The sequence below is a fragment of the Micropterus salmoides genome, unplaced genomic scaffold (genome assembly GCF_014851395.1).
Source record: "Micropterus salmoides isolate LMB-PRFRI ecotype aquatic unplaced genomic scaffold, ASM1485139v1 Ms_hic_scaffold_1, whole genome shotgun sequence".
NCBI classification, from domain to species: Eukaryota; Metazoa; Chordata; class Actinopteri; order Centrarchiformes; family Centrarchidae; genus Micropterus; species Micropterus salmoides.
In genome coordinates this window covers 21,595,026-21,615,905 of record NW_024040040.1, presented here as the reverse complement: position 1 = coordinate 21,615,905, position 20,880 = coordinate 21,595,026, and the positions used below count along the sequence as shown (strand labels likewise).

Genomic DNA, 20,880 nt, shown 5'->3' with positions numbered 1-20,880 from the left:
TTGTGTCTTGTTTGTTTGCAGCACAACGTTCACCCCGTCAGACAAGCTGCAGGTTATCAAGCTCACCTTTGAGGAGATCACCCAGGAGGTTCAGGCTCTGCTGAAGCAGAACTTCCTGTGGTCAATGGATGACCTATTCCCTGTATTCCTCTATGTGGTCCTGCGTGCACGGTCAGTATACAGACACTTCAACACATATTATGATGATGAAGAGAGAGAGAGCATGTTTTATTGTTTTATTGTTCTCTTTTATTGTAGGCAAGCGTTGGACCACACAAACAGGTTAGGGGTGAAGCTGGCGGAAACACACCTGCTGTAACCAAAGCAAATAAAAATGAACATTACCGTAATTTCCGGACTATTGAGCGCACCTGAATATAAGCCGCACCAACTGAATTTAAAAAAAAATATTATTTTGAATAAATAAATAAGCCGCACATGTCTATAAGCCACAGGTGCCTACCGGTACATTGAAATAAATGAACTTTACACGGGCTTTAACGAAACACGGCTTGTCACAAAAATAAATAGGCTTAACGAAACACGGCTTGTAACAAAAAATCAAGCAGTAAACAGTAGCCTACCAAGAAAGTCATTGGTCACTATCTTCCTCCTCCTGTGCACTGAAACCACTGAAGTCATCTCCTTCGGTGTCGGAGTTGAATAGCCTCAGAATTGCTTCATCCGATATTGGATAATTTTCATTGTCGCTCTCGTCACTTTCATCCGGAGGCAAATCCCCCGCTGAGCCCTCTTCAACACGCAGCAGTCCAGCCTTTCGAAACCCGTTGATGATAGTGGATTTTTTGACAATGCTCCACGCTGTCAGGACCCACTCGCAGACTTGACCATAAGTTGCTCTTCGCATGCGGCCCGTTTTAGTGAAGGATTTCTCCCCACTTGTCATCCAAGCCTCCCACTGACCACGGAGCGCCACCTTAAATGCACGATTGACACTGATGTCGAGTGGCTGCAAGTACTTTGTTGTGCCCCCAGGAATCACAGCTGGAATTGAGTTTGTCCTCTTGATGGCTTCTTTCACCGAATCTGTTATGTGGGCCCTCATGCTGTCCAAAACGAGCAATGCCTTGTTCCTGTGAAAGAATCCTCCCGGTCGCTTGCCGTAACACTCCGTATGCCATTCATGCATTAGGCTTTCCGTCATCCATCCTTTCTTGTTGACTTTCACAACATTTCCTCTCGGGAATTTTTCTTTTGGCATCGTTGTGGAAGCTTTTCTCCCGATGCCGTGCAGCTCAGAACATAGGTGAAGTGCGTTTTTTCATGCCCAGTTGTTTTCAGCGTGACGGATGATTCGCCTTTCCTGTTGACAGTCCGAGTGAGAGGCAGGTCAAACGTCAGAGGAACCTCATCCATATTTATGATGTCGTGCGGGCCAAGGGAATGTTCTGCTATCTTTGCATCAGTGAATTTGTGGAAGTTTGAAACTTTTTCCTCGTAGTCGGGAGGGAGCTGCTGACACAGACTTGTCCGTACACTGATGGACAGGCCTTTACGTCTCATAAATCTGAGACACCACGATGGTCCACCTCTAAAATCCTCACACTTCATTGCGGTGGCGATTGTTTTGGCTTTCAGTCGGATCTGCACAGTTGAAACACCTCGGCCGTCTGCTCTCTGTGTGTTGACCCAGTCTTCGAGGTCATTTTCTAGTTCGGGCCATCTGCTTTTCTTCCCTCTGAAAGCTTTAGTTGTCTTTTTGCACTGAGTCAATTCCTCACGCTGCTTTTTCCAACGTCTTATCATCGACTCATTAAGACCAAGCTCCCGTACAGCAGCTCTATTTCCTTTTCCAAAAGCCAGATCAATCGCCTTCAACTTGAAAGCTGCATCATATGCATTTCTCTGTGTCTTTGCCATGATGAGGGTGACAAGATGACTACCGTGATCAGAATTATGGGAAGTTTGAGCGCACTCGATTTAATCTAAACAGTAAACAAAAAAGTTGTTTGACCTTAACCCGTGGCAATTTCATTGGTCTAATGAAAGCTTCATGCCGCCAAAAAACTGAGCACGGCACAGAATGTGTTTTTTGAAAGAGGGAAAAATCAGAGCAGGAAAAATCTACATATTAGCCGCGTCATTGTTTAAGCCGCAAGGTTCAAAGAGTGGGAAAAAAGTTGCGGCTTATAGTCCGGAAATTACGGTAAATGTATTTCTCACTATTGTCTGACATTTTATAGACAAAATGAATAATTAATTTAATCAGGTATAATCAGCTGATTAATCAAATATAACGAAAGTCTGCAAAAGTACAGAAATAAAGATTTGTTGCTAATTTCTGGAATAAATCGACAACTTATTTTAACTATTTGTTGATTATCAAAGCAAATAATACACCAGTGATGCTCTGTAGTTGACCTCCTTATTGCCTCTGATATTTTATTTGCTGTTCCTAAATCCCTAAATCTTATAAGACTTATGACACTTATTAGCCTCCTTTTTTTTGTCCTTAGAATCAGGAACTTGGGGTCAGAGGTCAGCCTGATTGAAGACCTGATGGACCCTTGTGTTCAACATGGAGAGCATGGCATCATGTTCACCACACTCAAGGTAGCACACTCACATATATACTCAATACATGACACAAGCACATACGGCAACACTTTATTTTACAGTTCCCAGAAGGGAACTAATATAAAACTGTAGACTCTGGCATTTGGTGTTAATTGTAGGGAAATGGTATAATCAGCATATATTGAGAATAATAAATTATTATTAAATAAATATTTACTTTCATCAGTTTTAGGGGTGTGATGAGATCTCACGAGAATAAATTTTGGCAATATTTCTCTTCAGGTAAAAAGCTATCTCGCACAAATGGCATTTTTCACATGTTGTCAAGCCACACAATTTTCTCTAATCAGATGAACCTGCTCGCGCTGTGAGTCCAGACAGCTGTGCCAAGTTGTAATATAGCTGGTAGAGTTTTGCAACATAAACATCTAAAAACTGAAGCACAGCCTGCTCTGTTTGGGATTGTGAGTTGCTGAGGATGTGTGGATCTGTGGTGAGATTTCTGCCTGATCAAAAGTATTTGCTTTACTTTCGCTTTCACATGCAACATGCAGTCCCAAACTGCGTCAGTCAAACGGTCTGAAGGGGATAACGTTACTATCAGCGAATCAAAAACGAAACGGCAGAGTATCGGGCAGGTAGACTTGTCATTAAATGTATTCAGTGGTAATAGTCTTTTCTCTGGACACAGATATGTGGGAGAGATTGTGAATGTGCAGAAAGTTTTGACCATGAGCAGAAAACACAGGAGTTGTAAGAGTCCAGGAGTTTATAAAAAAAAAAATTAAAACTAAATAATTTATCATTATGGTGAAAAGGTGCCACAGTCACATTTAAAGATATTACTTCCCCATACAAAGACCAAAAGAGGAGGGAAGACTAAATCATGAATCAGCAGAGATGATATTAAATAAGTTGATCTACAGGAGAAACAGATCTGACAGCAGCATGACTGAGAGCTGCACTGACTTATATTCTTTTATAGTTAGGCTATAGATTGTGAATTGCCACCTGCCACCTGAATTTTGTGTTTCTATTTAAAAAAAATAAATAAAAAAATCAACTCACTCTCTCACTTTAAAACCTGCACATAAAATGTCATGCAGATGTAGGATTTTCCCTTTAAACCACTTATGTTCAGCTTTTTTCAAGAAAATTTACCAGGGGGTCCTGTAGCAACTGTTATATTAGTCATCTGAATGCTGTGAAAAAAAAAGGTTGTAATCCAAAAACACGTTTGAACAGAAAGATGTTTCTTTTCTTCTGCTACAACAACATTCAACTCTGGGATTTACAAAAGACAAAATCCCAAAACCTCTGCTCCATGAAGTTAATTTCACTTAAATGAACCTTCATTAAAACCTCATCTTTGCATTCTGAGTGGCGTGGTGTGATAAACCCAAACATCTCTGCTGTCACTGACAGAGTGCATGCATTTTGTCTGACTGCAGTAATGGCGGCATCACGACAGAGCACAATTTGTGCAAATCAGCTAGTGGATATGTCTACACTTTGTACGAAAATGCATTTTGTTTCAGGAAACTTTTTAGGAATTTACAGATACTGTAAAATAAAGCGTTGCCACACACAAGCACAGGTTTTAAAACTAAAAGGGGAATTTAAGGGCTTCATTTGTTTGTCAATCAAACATTTTGAACCAAAAAGCGTTGTCTCTTTCTGTCAGTAAATAATGTACAGTACTGCTTAGCCTGATGAGTGGACGAACATTAATAAAATAAATAAACCCATGTTTACTTTACTGGTCTTCATGTGTTTTATTTCTCCACCTCCAGGCTTGTTACTACCAAATCCAGCATGAGAAGATCACTTAAGAACTGGCGTTACTTCCTCAGTGATCTGCATGCTGCCGTCCCACCTACCATCACAGCCGATCACAGGGCCAGTATCAGAGAGGCTTCAGGCACAGCTCCATCTGCTGCCCACCCACCCACACACACACACACACACACACACACACACACACACACACACACACACTTTAGCCCTTTTAGTGACCTCTACCGGCTGCTTATCCACAGATCATGAAGGTACACATGTGAATATGAATATTGTCAGTGTTCTACTGCCAGAGATGAGCCGCTTCATACTGTTCAGTGTAAAACAGCAGAAAGACCGAATGACTGATGTAGGTGACATTGTTACCTGGATTTTTTTGTGCCAGTGGGAGTGGCACATTCTCTGGCGTTCTTAAGTGACCTGTATCTGACTAGTATCTAGTACTGTGAGATACTAGACCTAATTTTTCTTCCTTCAGAAGAATAAATTTTTCGCAAGACGATCCATCACAGAAAAAACATGTTCCTTTTCAGCCTTAAGTGTTTCAGATCGTTTCACTTCTTTTTATTCACTTCATGAAGAACCTGACATAACGTGGAAATAATCTCCCAAAAGCATGCCGCTTTATAAACTGACTTACTTTTTATTTGGTGTCTTTCTCAGTAGTGTGTTTACAGCTAGCTCAGTTTTCAAATGGTTTCTTTAACCCTGAAACACACCTTCAACAAACGACACAGAGGTGAGATTCAGACTTTATCAGAAGTGTTTTCAAACCAATATTTTCCAGGTTTACAAGAGAAAAAACTTCAAGGATGAACTGGTTGGTTTGGCAAGTGCACGTCTGGTTAAGTTTCCCACCTCCAATAAAGAGCAGCTCACAGCCGCTTCCCTGATTCTTTCCTATGGAAACCACAGGCGCTAGATCTGATGCTGTATTTATACAAAACAAATCCTGTATAGAGTGAATTTGGTAAACTCTAAATGATTATAATATTTTTCTGTTGCACCAGCTGGGAGCAGAATACAGTTAAAGCTAGTACGTGGCTCAATTAGTTGATTCTGCCAGCATCTTTAGCCGCCAACGAGCTACTCCACCTTTAAGAAGTAATGTTGCTGATAGAAGATTAAAATCCAGTGTGACGAACCGTGACACTTTCATCATGACTTGTTTCTGCAGCTCAACACTTAACAGACGTGAATCTATTGAATACATGCAAAACCAGGCTGAGAAAATGTCCCCTTTTGAACACAGAGCAAAAGCTAAGTGCAGTGAAATATATATGTTTTTCCTAGAGAATCGGACAGCTACTTGTTTCTGAGCCCAGTTTTCAGTATTATGAGTATTGACTTGGTGCTGGCAAAATCTGAAAAGGTATGGGCTTAAAATCAGCGTCTTTAACAGTTTTGGACTTGACAAAGAAGTCAAAAGCCGCATCGAAGAATTTGTTTGTATTAATTGTATTGTTGGGGGGAAATCAATCATTGCAGACTAGGAGAGAAGTCAGCACATTTTTCATGAAACTAAACACTATTTGAAGGTCTTAAAATCTGTTAATCTGTAAAACACAGTATGCACAAGGTAAAATGTTGGATTTGTCCTGCTGCAGGTGATGAGTGATGCAGTCGGTTTAATGCAAACACTGTTTTTATAGATGGGATGCTCAAAGCTGATGCGCCATCTGTTAATGCTAACTGTTCTTTTTTAAACCATTTACAGCATTGTCAGATTTGCGTCACACATGGCAGTTTATAAAAGGGCTTAAGAGGGGACTCAGAGGATGATGGAGCCTTTTTTAATATCATGGCTTTTGTTTTCTCAGGTGGTTTAACAATAGAAAAGCCAGCAGATCAGAGGCCTCTTTTTCAAGTGACTAAATTTAGATGAAGCTGCTGTTTTTCCCTGCAGGATTTTAAAAATCTAGCAACAGAAAATGGTTAGTATGTAGATCTGAAATTTAAAGCTGCTGTCGTTAACTTTGGCTGTGATATAAGGTTGAAGTTTGAGGTCACACACTTTCACAAATAAATTTGAAAACAAATGTAATTTAAATTATTCTTTAAACTGTAAAATGTATCTCAACAGATATTATGTAGTAAACATCCCAGTGTATCACCATTTTGAATTGGACTTGTGTGACTTGATTGATGATTGTGATAATGCTTTCCATCCCTGGTTATCCTGGGACGGGATGTGCCTGACATTTAAAAGCACTAAAACAGTATTGTCGTTGTAACTGGGGTGGGGAGTTTTTTCCAAAACGCTGTGGACGCTTAGACAAAACATTCCCCTGGTGTAACATTATTTTGTCAACCAGAGACTTCAGTTGTGTGCGTTTTTTTATTTTTTATTTAACACATCTTTATGTCACTGACAAGACAAGGCTTCCTGTATGTTGTGTAGATGTGATGGTGTTTCAGCTATTATTTTCTCATGTCACTAAGCTCTTAACTCAATCTACTTAAAATGAAAGACAAATATTTTATTATGTCAACAATCCAGCTGACTTGCAAACCTAACTACTAAGGCAGAACGTGACATTTATTGTAATAGTTGTACCACAAATGACATGAAGTGCTATTTTAAATCCAAACTGAATGGTTATAAAGATAAACTGAAGATAATGTGACACCTGTTTAGTTAACTTGCTGTACCTCAACATCGGTTTATCATGGAAATGCCCCACACAAGTCATACTGTTGCATTTTATGCATAATTAACTGTTTTGTCAATGGAATTTTGGTGATTACCAGTTGAAATGTTGTGTTTCAGCTGGTTTACATGACTCCGACCTGTGTGTCTTTTACATGATGTCAAATGTATTGTACCTTTTAAATGATAACAAACGGCAATAAACTCATTTGATGGATGTTGCTAACTAAACTGCTCTGAAATTAACTTTAATACAGTTTTTCTTAAAATGCCAAATTTATTTGGTTTCTGCCTCTCAAATTAGGGCTGGCCATATATGGCCCTATAATTGTCTGGTAAATGTTTGATTTAATTAATTTGAATAGCAAACAAATTAGCACTTAATTTTTCTATTTACATATTTATTTTGTTGAGGAAAAGAGAAAAATATTTTAATAAATTTTACTTGTGCATATTTGTTGTAAAAAGATTTTATAGTTTTGAATGTTCTAAATCAGATATGTTATATATATGATAAGGGATCCACTGTTTGGCAAGTGTTTGGCATGTTCTGACCGTAAAAAGTAGTTTAAAACCATGATTAGCAAATGGTTTATTCAACTTTCCCTCGGGAGCAAAAATCTGTAAATAATGATTTGACATTTATCCTAATATTTATTGGTATTGAATTGATATGAAACTTTTTATCGTGATAACATTTTTGGCCATATCGCCCAGCCCTATCTCAAATGTGAGGATTTGTTGCTTTTCTCTGTTTTAAATGATTGTAAACTGAATATCTTTGGGTTTTGAATTGTTGTTTTGGTCTGTTCAACTTCTGCTGTAATTGATTGTAGACGAAGCACAAAAAGAAACGTATTTTCATTTCTTTGAGGTTCAAGTAAGAGTTATGTTATTGCTTTCATATTGGGAGGAAAGTTCTATACTTGATTGCATGTTTTCCCACTTTAGATGACATTATTGCTGGTGATTGTTAAATATGGAGCCTGACACAAATATGCAGTAAAAGGTTATCAGTCAAGTCTAAAATGTAACTGAATTTGTGTAAAAAAAAAAAAAGCTCAAGCTTTATACTAGTCCTTTAACAGAAAAAAATCCAAACACTAATCAGCATGTTTGATTTGATTTGCATTGATTTACTACCAATATTGTTGATGTATTCAGTTATTTTTTTGACATGTCTAAAAATATTTTACTACATTTTGTCAGTTTTGGGGCTCCATATTTAACAGCCGCGAGAGGTAGTGGCATTTAAAATGAGTACACATGTAAATCAGGTAAAGAAATGTCCTCCAGGTGAGAATTTATCAGAAAATATTCACTTTATCTGTAGTTACATGCAGTTATATAAGCAAACCTGTACATTTGTCAGTGTGTGGCTCCAGTTGTTCACTTTTAATTGGTAGTTTTTGGAGGTCACGAGGAGCTCTTCACATGTCAGATGTGGCAGGTGTTAAACTAAAAAAATCTTCTCAGCGTTGCACTTTCTTGAGGGTTAGAGAGAGAATTAGCCAACAAAACCATTTTTTTTTAATCAAGTGCAGAGATAATCTCAGTGTTTTGGGTACAATAAGGCGTCTTAGGACTTCAGATGGAGGGAGCGGAGATTTTGTTGACTTTCCTGGGGAATTAGATTACAAATCAGGCGATTACCCCATTCCTGACAGATTTTGTTCCTTTGGAAAGGATCCTTTAAAAAAGACTCTCCATTAACACCAGCTGTTGAGGCGGATCTTTAAAATACTGACTAAAGGCTTTTTAAACCTTTATAACTCCTGCTCTCTATTTTATTTTCCTACCAATAAAATTACACATCCCCCAACCATCCCTGAACTGAATTTTGAAACGGAGTACAAAATTTTGAAGAAAGTGATCTTTAAACCTGTCTCTTGTCTTTTGAAGTGACACCTAAATTTGCTCCTTATTTGTCTTTGTCAGTTGCCTCGTCTTCCAACAGCTCCTCCTGCGAGCTGCTAAAAGCTGAAAGAGTTAAGAAGATTTGGCAGCTGCAACCAGCCAGCCGGTGAGGGAGGAACTGGCTTCCGGTGGCCAGAGGCAGGCGGCTCACTTGCCCGGGATTAAGTGGGATCGGGAGAGATTACAGCCCTTTCGCTCTCGCTCTCTCTCTCTCGTTCCCCATTGCTCTATGAAAGTGTAGTGCTCCGTCAAGTCACCGGGGAATATTTTCCCATCATATCTACATTTTCCTGCACCCGTGTTGGTGCTAAAACCTACAGGAGGTGTAAGATAAAGGCTTGTGGCATCTCAAAGGACTGACAGGTGAGATGCATTCAGTTGTTTTTTTAAAGAGGGAAGGGCTTGGAGGAAGGCCACGGGGAACATCCTCTTCCTCTACTTTAACTGCAGAAACCTCTTGAGGAGCTTTTCTTGTTTTATTTTTTTACATTTACATTTATTCATTTAGCTGACGCTTTTATCCAAAGCGACTTACAATTGCTATACATGTCAGAGGTCGCACGCCTCTGGAGCAACTACGGGTTAAGTGTCTTGCTCAGGGACACATTGATGGATGTCTCACAGTGGGAATTGAACCCAGGTCTCCTACACCAAAGGCAAGCTTCTTATCTATGTGCCATCACCACCCATCATTTTTACAAAATTATTTATTTATTTTTTTGCTTGATCCAGCATAGAGGCAGTAAAACCTGCCTTAGTTAATGAACCTGTTTATTCTCCATTTTGGTCTGCCACAGTGTCCTTAATATCAGTTTGACCTGATGTAGGTTAAAATACCATCACAGCAGAATTATTTCCTAAAAATAGCAGATGTTTTTGTTGAGTTGGTGTTTGCTTACTCCTGATAGGTCACCAGTCAGAGATTACGGTCTGGACATCTATATATTCCCCGTTTCTCTTACGAGCTGCCGTGAAGTTTGCCATTAACCCCTGACCCCTTTCACACTAACCATTCATGGAGTTGTGACTGCACCTCCCTACCTGATCCCACTGCATGCTCACGGCTGGATTACCAACCAGGCAAAGTGGGCAACTGATGCCACAGAAGGGGCCCCAAATTCTCAATTGATTTTCATAATTTGATTAATTGCAGATCTTGTTTTAACTAGTCTTGTAGAGGTTCCCTGTTTACAAATGTAGGACTTTTATCTTATTTTATGTTGTCCTAACAAGATGCATATTATATATTGTTGAATAAGGTTTCATTTAATGTAACACAGATAGCCTGGGGTATTTACCTAGTGTGGGCCATAGGTGATGTTGGTGTCCACCATCCAATGTCCATTTTTTTCCCTGGTGCCCCCTAAGAGGTAAAAATGTTTGATTTAATTAGAAAATCTTTTTATGTCAATAACAAGAGCACAGGAGAACAAGGACCGCGAAAGCCACATCACAAACATGATACTGGATATTATGGACATCAGGTCTTTATGCAGCTCTACATAATTAGCAATTAATTACCCATGATTGACAAAGCAGACAACAAAAAGAGGGTGAATGAGTTCTTAAGGAGTGAGTATGAGTGGAAAACCAACAGCCATGATGTAGTGATTTCAAGATATAGAAAAGAGAAGAAAACGGTTAGAAACACCTCAGCAAAGCAACAAAGATGTAACAAAGAAATTCCGCAATATATTACTACATTAATTCAGGTGGTATAGAATATATGATAATGTAGATTGATGATGATTTCAGCCAGCTGAAACAGAAAAGGTCATTGTTATACAGTGCAACTTGATGACTTGTGTGGGGCGTCTGTCAGCTAAGTAATTAATCTTGTTTATATACATTGTTTTCAATTGATCTCATACATTGTATTTGAAATATAATGTCTATTAAAAATGTATCAGCTGAGGTTTAAGGATTTTGTTATTTTCTAAATATTTGTTTGCACTAACAAAGGTTTTTTTCCAGTCCCTGAAAGCAGTCAGTGTGTGGTTGGGGTCAAAGGTCGGGGGTCCAGTAACCATGAGGCAGGCGGTGGAGGCTCAGGTGTTAAACCCCCACTGTGAGCTAGGAGAACACGGTCAGTAGGGGAAACTGACTTAATTTGTTGTTTCATTACTTTAATATACTACTTCCTGTTTACACTCTTAGTAATCCATTGCTGTGTGTTTGTGTGTTTCAGGCCTGCGTCAGATCCTTACAGATGTGATTGAGGAGGTGAGGCAGTCAGTAAATCACGACATCGATGGAGCAGAGATCCTCCACAGTCTGCTGAACGCCTCCTGGCTGCAGTCGCTGCTCAAGGTCTGAAAACCCTCATAAACAAAATGTATTTTATTCTTTAATGTGGGTACATGCAAAATAGTAACATAAGTAATCATTTTAACATTAACTCTGCACCAAAGTCCCTTGTGATTAAGTTCTCTTTCTGTTTACCGTATACTGTATTTTTTACCACCAAAATGCACAGGAACAGGACATAGAGTTTAATTCTTAGCAAGGCACTCCTCTTCTATATGGCGCACCACTCACTTGTACAGGTCCGTGTAGTTCATCGTACTCACATTTCCAAAACAAAATTAGCTTAAATCAATCCTGAGGGGAATCCAATCCAAAGTACCCTGTCTTACTCCTTCATGTGTCCTGGTCATGCCCGTCCTTCCAGACCTTTTTTAAAAAATCTTCCAATTCCGCCCAGTCTATTATTTAGTTTTAGTGATTATTCTATCATTTATATCTGTTGTTCTATGTATTTTTTATTTTATTATTATTTTATTGTTCAACATTCATACTTACTAACTAAACCTTGCAATGAAAAGAAACATGTTTTCACCACAGCTGTAATGGAAGATTGTGGGAAATGTGAGAGTTCATGGAAGATTTTCTCCCAAAAAACTTTATTTGACTGAAAAATAAGTTTAGGTGTGGGTTTAGGAGAGCTAAAATCCAGTGTGAGGGCACTTTCCTTCACTGAATCTGCTATGGACTAAATATAGGATGGGATGTGCACACAACTATCTCTCTAAATGTAGGAAATCTTTTCAAGACATCTGGGCTCACAAAAGAGGGAAACTGGTTTGATAATATAGCCTCACATAGATTTGTACTTCCAAAATTCTTCTCTCACTGAAAAATACCGGAAGTGCTTTTGTCAAGTTTTAGTCATTTGTCAACACTGTTTTCAGGTTTATGAGTGTCTTCAAAGGTACCTGAGGGATTCCCCAGCACCAGCTCTGGACTACTCTTCAGGACTAACACTTCAGGTTACACTCAGATGTGTTTTTAATAATCATTTGCTCGCATTCATCTTGCAGAAGTACTTTTTAAACTGGTAATTTCTTGTCTGTGTAGTTGCTGATCGACATCAGATCATTGCCGGGCTGTTCTGAAGAGGCCAAAGAGCTCTACCGCCTCCTGAGACAGCCACACCTGCAGGTAAGAAACCACGTCTTTTTTGTTGTTTGGCCTGATAAAAGTTCAAAGTGATGTCTCATTAATCCAGTATTAACCCTATTTAGTCAATCTATCGGTGGATTTACTGAGCATGTCTTATTTATAGCAACCTAACTTGATTTCTGTATCATGTACAGACAAGCCGAAAAAGACAATTGAAAGTGTTGCTATGGGGCTTTCACTTATCTCTCTCATTATCCCTAAAGTGTGTATTATTAATGTTTTCAGTCATTTACATTGACCTTAAATGAAAAATGCACAAAAACAAGTTGGAGAAAAATCACATTACATGTTAACAGAATATATAATAGTATAATTAATGACATTTTTTCTGCTGTATTTATGTGTATAAATAGTAAGCAATATTTTTTACAAACTTGAACTGTTATATAATAGTATTTTGAATGATTATCACTAAAGATTTGTAATTTTTATATGGGCCTATGTCATTTTTCTTGGAATTTTGGGCTCTTGGCAGCTTTGTAGTTTAATTAAATTAAATTGACAAAATGGTAAGTTAGACTTATAACTTGGTTTGTGCTAGAAAAAAAGGATAACATGTAAGACAGTTTGCTAAACAGGTGCTAAACAAAGATAAAATAAATGCAAATGAAAGTCAGCAGTAATTTCCTAAATAAACCTGGACTTCTTGCCACCAGCGCAGCAGTTTTCACCCAAAGAAACGTTCGATCTTCATGTTTTGTGTAGGCTCTTTTCTCAGCTCATGATACGGTGGCCCAGAAAGACTATGAGCCCATACTGCCACCAATGCCAGATGACCTGCCAGATGATGAGGAGGCCACCAGGATTGTCTGCCTGGTCAAGAACAAACAGCCTCTGGTGAGTAACACAGCTAAATTCTCCTCATTACTCATTACAAATTTAAGAATTGTTAAAATATAGAAACTGTAAATGAATTATGGTTCAACAGTTACCATACCTGAGGCCTGAGTTGACTCCCAACACATTCAGACTCAGTATTAAGGCACTACCTGGCCTGAAGATGAGGTCACATTTTGATGGGATCACCATCCTTGTTATGTATGAAAGTCATTTTTAATCCCTCTTTACAAAAACAGGTTTTCTGGGATCAGGGAGACCCATCAGACAAACCTCTCTGAGCACAAACATGGCTTCAGACCGTGAAGTCACGCTCGAAAGAAAGTTAATCGTTCTGTTGACTGTCCCTTTTTCAATCAAGAATATTTTCACAAAACATACTGATGTCCCTATCCTTCTACGGCAGAGGTTCTCAACCTTTTTTGCCCCCCTATCCATTATCCAGCCCCCATCCAAAAAAGATTTTGGCTATTTGCCCTGAATATTGTTGTTTTTTTTTATTGTTGTTGTTACTATTGTTATTAAAACATGGGAAAAACACATAATTGAATGACAAACAACATATTAATTACTTGCCCAGGTAACAAAAAAAGCCATGTGAAAAGTAATTATATTTAATGAACAAGTGAATATTCCTCCCAGAAACTGTGTGTGAAGCCACAGACTGTTTTCTTGGATAGGGCACATAATAAGTGGGGGGTCAGGGGGTCCTCCCACAGAAGATTTTGAGCATTAAACACTTCATTTCCTGCATTCTGGTAAAAATTTCTGCTCCAATTTCTGCCTTTTTTGCTCCAATTTATGGTGAAAATGTCTTATTATATAAAGGAAAACACAAAATTAAGGTTACAATTCAAAATATATAATTATAATAGATTATAATGTAGTGAGGCTCTCAGGCATTTTTTATTGCTTTTAAATATCAACTTATTTAATATCATCCCTGCTGAGTCAACACACGTGATTAAGTACCTCCTCTTTTGTGGGGAAGTAACCCATTTAAATATGTTTGTGGCCCCTTTTCATCTCAGTGATAAATTAATGTGTTTTAATTCAGTTATTGACTTGACTTTATTAGCTCATCTGTTAATAACTTATCATAACTCAGTGTTTCCCACAGAATGACAGAATGAGTGTAACTGTGGTGCACATGTACAGCATGCTAGCCTCAAAAACCCAGCTGTATTCTAACATTAATTTAGCTCTCCTTGATAGCTAGGCTCCTTACATGCTTGCTAATAACTTTTTTTAAGCTGGGTCTCCCACATTGACAGCTTGTGTTGGACTGATTTGTGCAGCTGTGTTCTTGAGGGAGAGGGAGAGAGAGCGAGGGACGGGTGAGCGAGAGAGAGAGGGACGAGCGACAGGATGTGCTGCGCGAATACCTGCAGCTCTGCAATCTACTACGATTTTAAATAGGCCTAGTAAAAAAAATCATAAATCAGTGTGGCGGTCAGCGTTATAAATAAATGAAATCTGCTCATGTTCAAAACTTTATGCACATTCAGAATTTCTCCCACCTATGTGTGTTCTCTGACATGTAAAGAAAAAAAAGCTGTAATATTAGGTGACTAACGTCATTAGCCTATTTAAAGAGAATTCATAATATTTTACTACATGCTCTATACTGCATTATGTTACTCATTCGCTGGAAGTTTCCCCACGACCGTCTAAAAGGCACAGAACTGGATGAGACGAGGAGGCACAGTGTTGATGTGTAACACAGAGTTTACACAGTAAACGCCATGTGGGTAAAATATTACAGATGATACTCCCGTTCCCTTGAAGGCAGCACGGAGCTGCACCACGAGTAGCTGTCGGAGAAAAAATACACCGTCTCGTCCAGTCGCAGTGGACTAAACTGGCAAGTTTTAATGTTGCAGACCACAGTTTTTTTGCAAGTAGTTTAAAGTTTAAACTGGTATTGTTGTGAATCTTTAGTGTAAACTCGCCTAAGAATTTCCAACTAACAAACGCCCCCCAAAAGCAGAAACCACCCTTTCCAAAATATTGCTTCCAGCGCCCCCCATCGCCAAACACTATTCTACAGCCATATCAACATCCATCCCTCGTCAACCGCTTATCCTACGTACAGGGAGAGAACCACAGAGACATGGGGAGAACATGCAAACTCCACACATAAAGGCCGGGGCAACCGGGGTTTGAACCCGCAACCTTCTTGCTGTGAGGCGACAGTGCAGCTAACCACTGATATGTAAGAAAACATATTTTGTGATATGTAAGAAAACATATTTTGTGATTTGAATGAATTGACCCTGTAAACTGCCCATAATATCTAGAAAAAGTAAAATATTTAGTTTTAATTATGTTTTTAAAGTATTTCAATTAACCGTCACATTTTCTTTTCAAAGTTTCTTTGTCTGTAAACCAGGTATACACTTATCTTACTAATCCAGTATATAAACTGGACCACAATAGAATTGCTATTCCAATACTGTGGAAACAGATGATCATTTTTTGCCAAATATAAATCAAAAGGCTGACTGCATCCAACAGAGACCAGATGTTTGAATTTTATAATCTCTCATTTGAATAATTGTATATACAGATAATTTCCCAAACAGCAGAAACAGCTGAAAAAGAAGGATTTTTAAGAAAAACAATACAGTTTGGAGACATCACTCATTTATTGTCAATCTCTGCAGAATACCTATATGCAAGTCTCATGTTTATATGTCTTATCGGTCTTTGGGTTACTGCTCTTAAGTTCTGATATGATTGTGAGAATGATAAGAGAGATTGCTTATCAATGAAGCAGATATTCAACCTTTTCAACCTTGTGTTTTTTTACCATCTCAATCTCTAGTGCCTGTATTGAACATTTTCCTCTACCTTTGAGTGACTCTGTTGTCTCACAGCTCCACCAAAGAGTTGGGCTGCCCAGTGTATCCTCCCCACGTGCAAAAAGCTCCAAAGGGGGGATCCGAAGTCACTGGGACACCCTGAGGCGTCTGACCAGGCAGAAGCTTCATCGAGATGGTTCTTTTAGGGTCCAGAGCCCTGCTGCTGGGAGCCTGGATGTCAAGTATTTGTCATGGTGTAGCATTCGGAGAGGCAGCTACCCGCCAACTGAACCGCCATGTCATGCAGAAGCAGCTCAGCACTACCATCCATCCCACTATAAGCCAGTGAATACTTGTCAGATATGCTGTAGCACGCCAGTGAGCCAGTGTAGAATTTGTTACACCAACCTGCTCTGGGAGAAAAGTCTGAACCACTCTGCGCCTTCGGTCTACAGCTCTGTTCTGATCGGTAAGGAAATATCTGTTGGTTTTCATCATCCATCATTGCGCCCTCTAATTCCATCATTCATCACAGCTACTCATAAATTTTCCTGGATTAACAATGTCTATTCTTTCGTTGGAGACAACGTCATTGAAGAGCTAGACAGCGGAGATGAGAATGAAGCAGGAGAGTCCACCAACGCCCCATCCCTGCTTCCCACAGCCCGGCGGTGGACTATGTCTCCCCCGTGTCTCACCGTACCCTGCTACTCCAACGTAGATGACTACCTCCAGCCAGGACTGCATCCCAGGCTTCGTGGCCAAAGCCCTCGCATCCGCACTGCTCCCCCGAGCCCAATGCGCCCTCACCATGTGGATTTGCCCACGGTGCCCCCTGTGGAGCTCGCCAAGCAGGAGAGTCTGGACGAGTTGAGGACAACAGTGCAGCTGGCCGCCACCTCCATGGAGAACAGCACCAAAGACATCAAGCTCCTTGGGGAAAAGATGGCAGCTGCATCTGAACGCATGTCGGACACGGTGCAGGACAACTCCCAGGCCTTGGTCCTCCTCAGCCAGGTAGTGGACCGGCTACAGACACTCCTCGCTGCCACAAGGACTGACATCAACATCCCAAAACCTGCAGTTGCTGAGCAAGATGGCACACCCAAGAAAAGCCAAACTCCAAAGAGCCTGAGGCAATGTCCATCGCTGACACACCAATTCAGATATTCCTTCCCTACGCTTCCTTCCTTCACCTCGTCCTCTAGCTCCCTCAGCAGCTCCCTGGACGCTCCCTCCACCTCTCAGGGGACAAGCTGTCTGTCTGTATCTTGCCATGGGTCACCCCGAACTACCCTGAAAACCAAGAATGCCCCTGTGCTGCAGAAGAAGCACCTTCACGCTGAACACCTTCAGACCAATGGCCTGCTTGAAGAGCCCAAGACCTCCCACACTGTGAAAAGAGGTCGATCAAACGAGCGGAAGAAGAGGAGGAAGAAGGCTACATGATCGATGCAGAAAAGTGTCCAAAGATTGGACTTCTTGGGTCCTTTCAAGCAGTCTCCGCAGAGTGGCTGATCTGTAAACATGCGGAATGGTAGTTGACATTGTTTCATATTTTTGTCACATTTCTCAACGTTTTCTTCCATTGTGTTGGACCATTTCATTCTTTCATATTTCCACTCCTGCTTTCTTCTCACCAGTGGTGTCTAATGTCTGGAGCCCTCTTTTCAGGAACTTCATCAGTATTCCTTTGGAGCTCTGGCTGACATTCATTTGTGTCATTGTTATTTTTTTTTGTGCCTAAGCTGTCATGAATAAAACCTTCCATTCTTATTGTAATGTTGTCCAATAAAAAAGCAATTGCGATATAATCAACTATACTACACTCCTCTTCCATTCCACCTCCAAGTATTGACATCTGCCATGGCTTCCCACAAACCTCTTCAGTTTTGTTTGCATTTGCGTGATTCCATTTGAACTACACATGCTGCTTCTCTCTCCACATTACAGCAGGTGGATTTATTCTGTGTTTTCATCTTTTCTGTTCTAGGGAGCGACTATCAAGAGAAACGAGATCACAGGGGAGATTTTTGTTGCTCGGGTGATTCATGGAGGGCTGGCTGATCGAAGTGGTGAGCCTTTTCACTCAAGCATAATGTTTTGAATTTTCTGTAGATCCTAGTTTTGTCTTGTTAACTAGAAGTTGAAATCTTTTATTTATGATACGTTGGTGTCATGACACGGTAACAGTTGAGAGGGTACGACCCTTTTTAAAACTGGACTTTCATTGTGTTTACAACAAAATAATCCAAGTTGAAATGAAAAACTTACTACTTTCAAAGCTTCAGTGAGTCCATTCACTGAATTCAGTGAATGGACTCACTCATCAAGTCTGTTTCCCCCTTGGTATGATTCTGTTGGGCAGATCTGAACACAGCAGTCATGCTCAGGAGACCCTTTCAAGTGATCTCAGTCCATTCACAAATTTATTCTGGAGCAGTTTGTTTGTGATAGTAATGTGGAACAGCCTTCATCTGACCCAACTACAAGGTGTAATGTAAGTTTGAGCTAAACTGCCAGGTGCGCTTTTCATACTGGTTGCAAAGTCTATGAGAAAATCACCCTCCTTCTCAGCTGATTTATTACCTCAGTAAACACTTTCCTAATGCATTTATGGTCTCAGTTGCTAGTTTCAAGTCATCTTTAATACAGCATGATGTATATTTAGGAAATTAAACCCTCTCGTCCAAATATAGTCATTTCTTGTTCCAAAAAATCAAGATGGCGATCGCCAATATGCCAAACTTCAAAACCGTAGTCTACAAACCAATGGGTGATATCACGGTGGCTACGTCCACTTATTTGATATGGTCTATGCCCCAGCCCCAGACACATCTAACCATTGACTGGTGTAAACATTCTCACGTGGTTTTTAGTGATGCATGTTGGTTGGCTTGAATGTTTGTGTAAAAAGAAACCAAGTGGAAAATGCATCAACTTTACTAACTCATCAGCTGATTTGGACCAGAGTAAGCTGTTAAACTATAGGTTTGAAATTGCCCTATGCTGTGGAACTACACTTCATCACATGGTGAAATTGTCCTTGCTGGTCACATATTGACACCTGAGCCAGATCCATTCACTGAAGAAGACTATGAGATGTGGCTGAAATCCCTGAAAGCTACTAAGTGGACCTTTGAGATTGTATTAAAGAATGAACTTCTATGCGCAAATTGTATCGTGTGTTGATTATGCAATTTAAAAAAATCTTATTTATGCTCTAACCTAATTTTTATTATATAAGGCAAAAGCTTTGCAAAGAGAAATACAGTCATCTAAATAGTTACATGGCTGTACATGGCTTTGATTAGCCTTCTTCAAACACTTTAAAATGACTCTCCCTGACTGAAAGAATCGCTTTAAAGTTAATTGTTTTCCACAAAATGTAAAGTTGATAGCTTCTTTCTATTTGTATGTATGTTTGTGTATAGGTCTGCTTCATGCAGGGGACAGGATCATAGAGGTGAATGGTTTTCCTGTGGATGGGCTGGAACCTGAGCAAGTTATACAAGTTGTGGTAGGTCATTGGTTTGGTCCTGCTTGTTGTATGTTTTGGCCCTACCAAATAAACAGTCGGTGTCAAATTGTATGACAAATTCTTCAAGCTCCAAAATTTTTTTGATTATGATATGGTGTCATGCCAGCTTTTAGCATGGCTATAAACTATATACAGGTGCTGGTCATATAATTAGAATATCATCAAAAAGTTGATTTATTTCAGTAATTTCATTCAAAAAGTGAAACTTGTATAATGTATACATTCATTCCAAACAGACTGATATATTTCAAGTGTTCATTCCTTTTAATTTTGATAATTATAAGTGACAACTAATGAAAAACCCAAAATCAGTATCTCATAAAATTTGAATATTGTGAAAAGGTTCAATATTGAAGACACCTGTGCCACACTCTAATCAGCTAATTAACTCAAAACACCTGCAGTCTAGTTCTGTAGGCTACACAATCATGGGGAAGACCGCTGACTTGACAGCTGTCCAAAAGACGACCATTGACACCTTGCACAAGGAGGGCAAGACACAAAAGGTCATTGCTAAAGAGGCTGGCTGTTCAAGCACATTAATAGAGAGGCGAAGGGACGGAAAAGATGTGGTAGAAAAAAGTGTACAAGCAATAGGGATAACCGCACCCTGGAGAGGATTGTGAAACAAAACCCATTCAAAAATGTGGGGGAGATTCACAAAGAGTGGACTGCAGCTGGAGTCAGTGCTTCAAGAACCACCACGCACAGACGTATGCAAGACATGGGTTTCAGCTGTCGCATTCCTTGTGTCAAGCCACTCTTGAACAAGACACAGCGTCAGAAGCGTCTCGCCTGAGCTAAAGACAAAAAGGACTGGACTGCTGCTGAGTGGTCCAAAGTTATGTTCTCTGATGAAAGTAAATTTTGCATTTCCTTTGGAAATCAAGGTCCCAGAGTCTGGAGGAAGAGAGGAGAGGGACAGAATCCACGTTGCTTGAAGTCCAGTGTAAAGTTTCCACAGTCAGTGATGGTTTGGGGTGGCATGTCATCTGCTGGTGTTGGTCCAGTGTGTTTTCTGAGGTCCAAGGTCAACGCAGCCATCTACCAGGAAGTTTTAGAGCACTTCATGCTTCCTGCTGTTGACCAACTTTATGGAGATGCAGATTTCATTTTCCAACAGGACTTGGCACCTGCACACAGTGCCAAAGCTACCAGTACCTGGTTTAAGGACCATGGTATCCCTGTTCTTAATTGACCGGCAAACTCGCCTGACCTTAACCCTATAGAAAATCTATGGGGTATTGTGAAGAGGAAGATGCGATACGCCAGACCCAACAATGCAGAAGAGCTGAAGGCCACTATCAGAGCAACCTGGGCTCTCGTAACACCTG

The 20,880-nt window shown here is 39.9% G+C and overlaps 2 protein-coding genes across 2 annotated transcripts in view; both read left to right on the top strand.

The window, feature by feature from the left end:
• LOC119915761 (alsin-like) overlaps positions 1 to 7,216 on the top strand; it is a 40,933-nt gene extending 33,717 nt beyond the window's left edge. The window contains 4 exon segments of the mRNA XM_038735480.1: positions 22 to 171; positions 259 to 282; positions 2,478 to 2,574; positions 4,332 to 7,216. Coding sequence (XP_038591408.1) covers positions 22 to 171; positions 259 to 282; positions 2,478 to 2,574; positions 4,332 to 4,370 — 310 coding nt within the window. The 3' untranslated portion in view covers positions 4,371 to 7,216.
• Positions 7,217 to 9,556: 2,340 nt separating this feature from the next.
• The window catches only part of mpp4b (membrane protein, palmitoylated 4b (MAGUK p55 subfamily member 4)), a 33,700-nt gene continuing 22,376 nt past the window's right edge, over positions 9,557 to 20,880 (top strand). Inside the window, exons 1-7 of the mRNA XM_038722462.1 lie at positions 9,557 to 10,988; positions 11,091 to 11,212; positions 12,094 to 12,171; positions 12,260 to 12,343; positions 13,070 to 13,201; positions 17,999 to 18,080; positions 19,440 to 19,525. Coding sequence (XP_038578390.1) covers positions 10,931 to 10,988; positions 11,091 to 11,212; positions 12,094 to 12,171; positions 12,260 to 12,343; positions 13,070 to 13,201; positions 17,999 to 18,080; positions 19,440 to 19,525 — 642 coding nt within the window. The 5' untranslated portion in view covers positions 9,557 to 10,930. The remainder of the gene's footprint in view (positions 10,989 to 11,090; positions 11,213 to 12,093; positions 12,172 to 12,259; positions 12,344 to 13,069; positions 13,202 to 17,998; positions 18,081 to 19,439; positions 19,526 to 20,880) is intronic.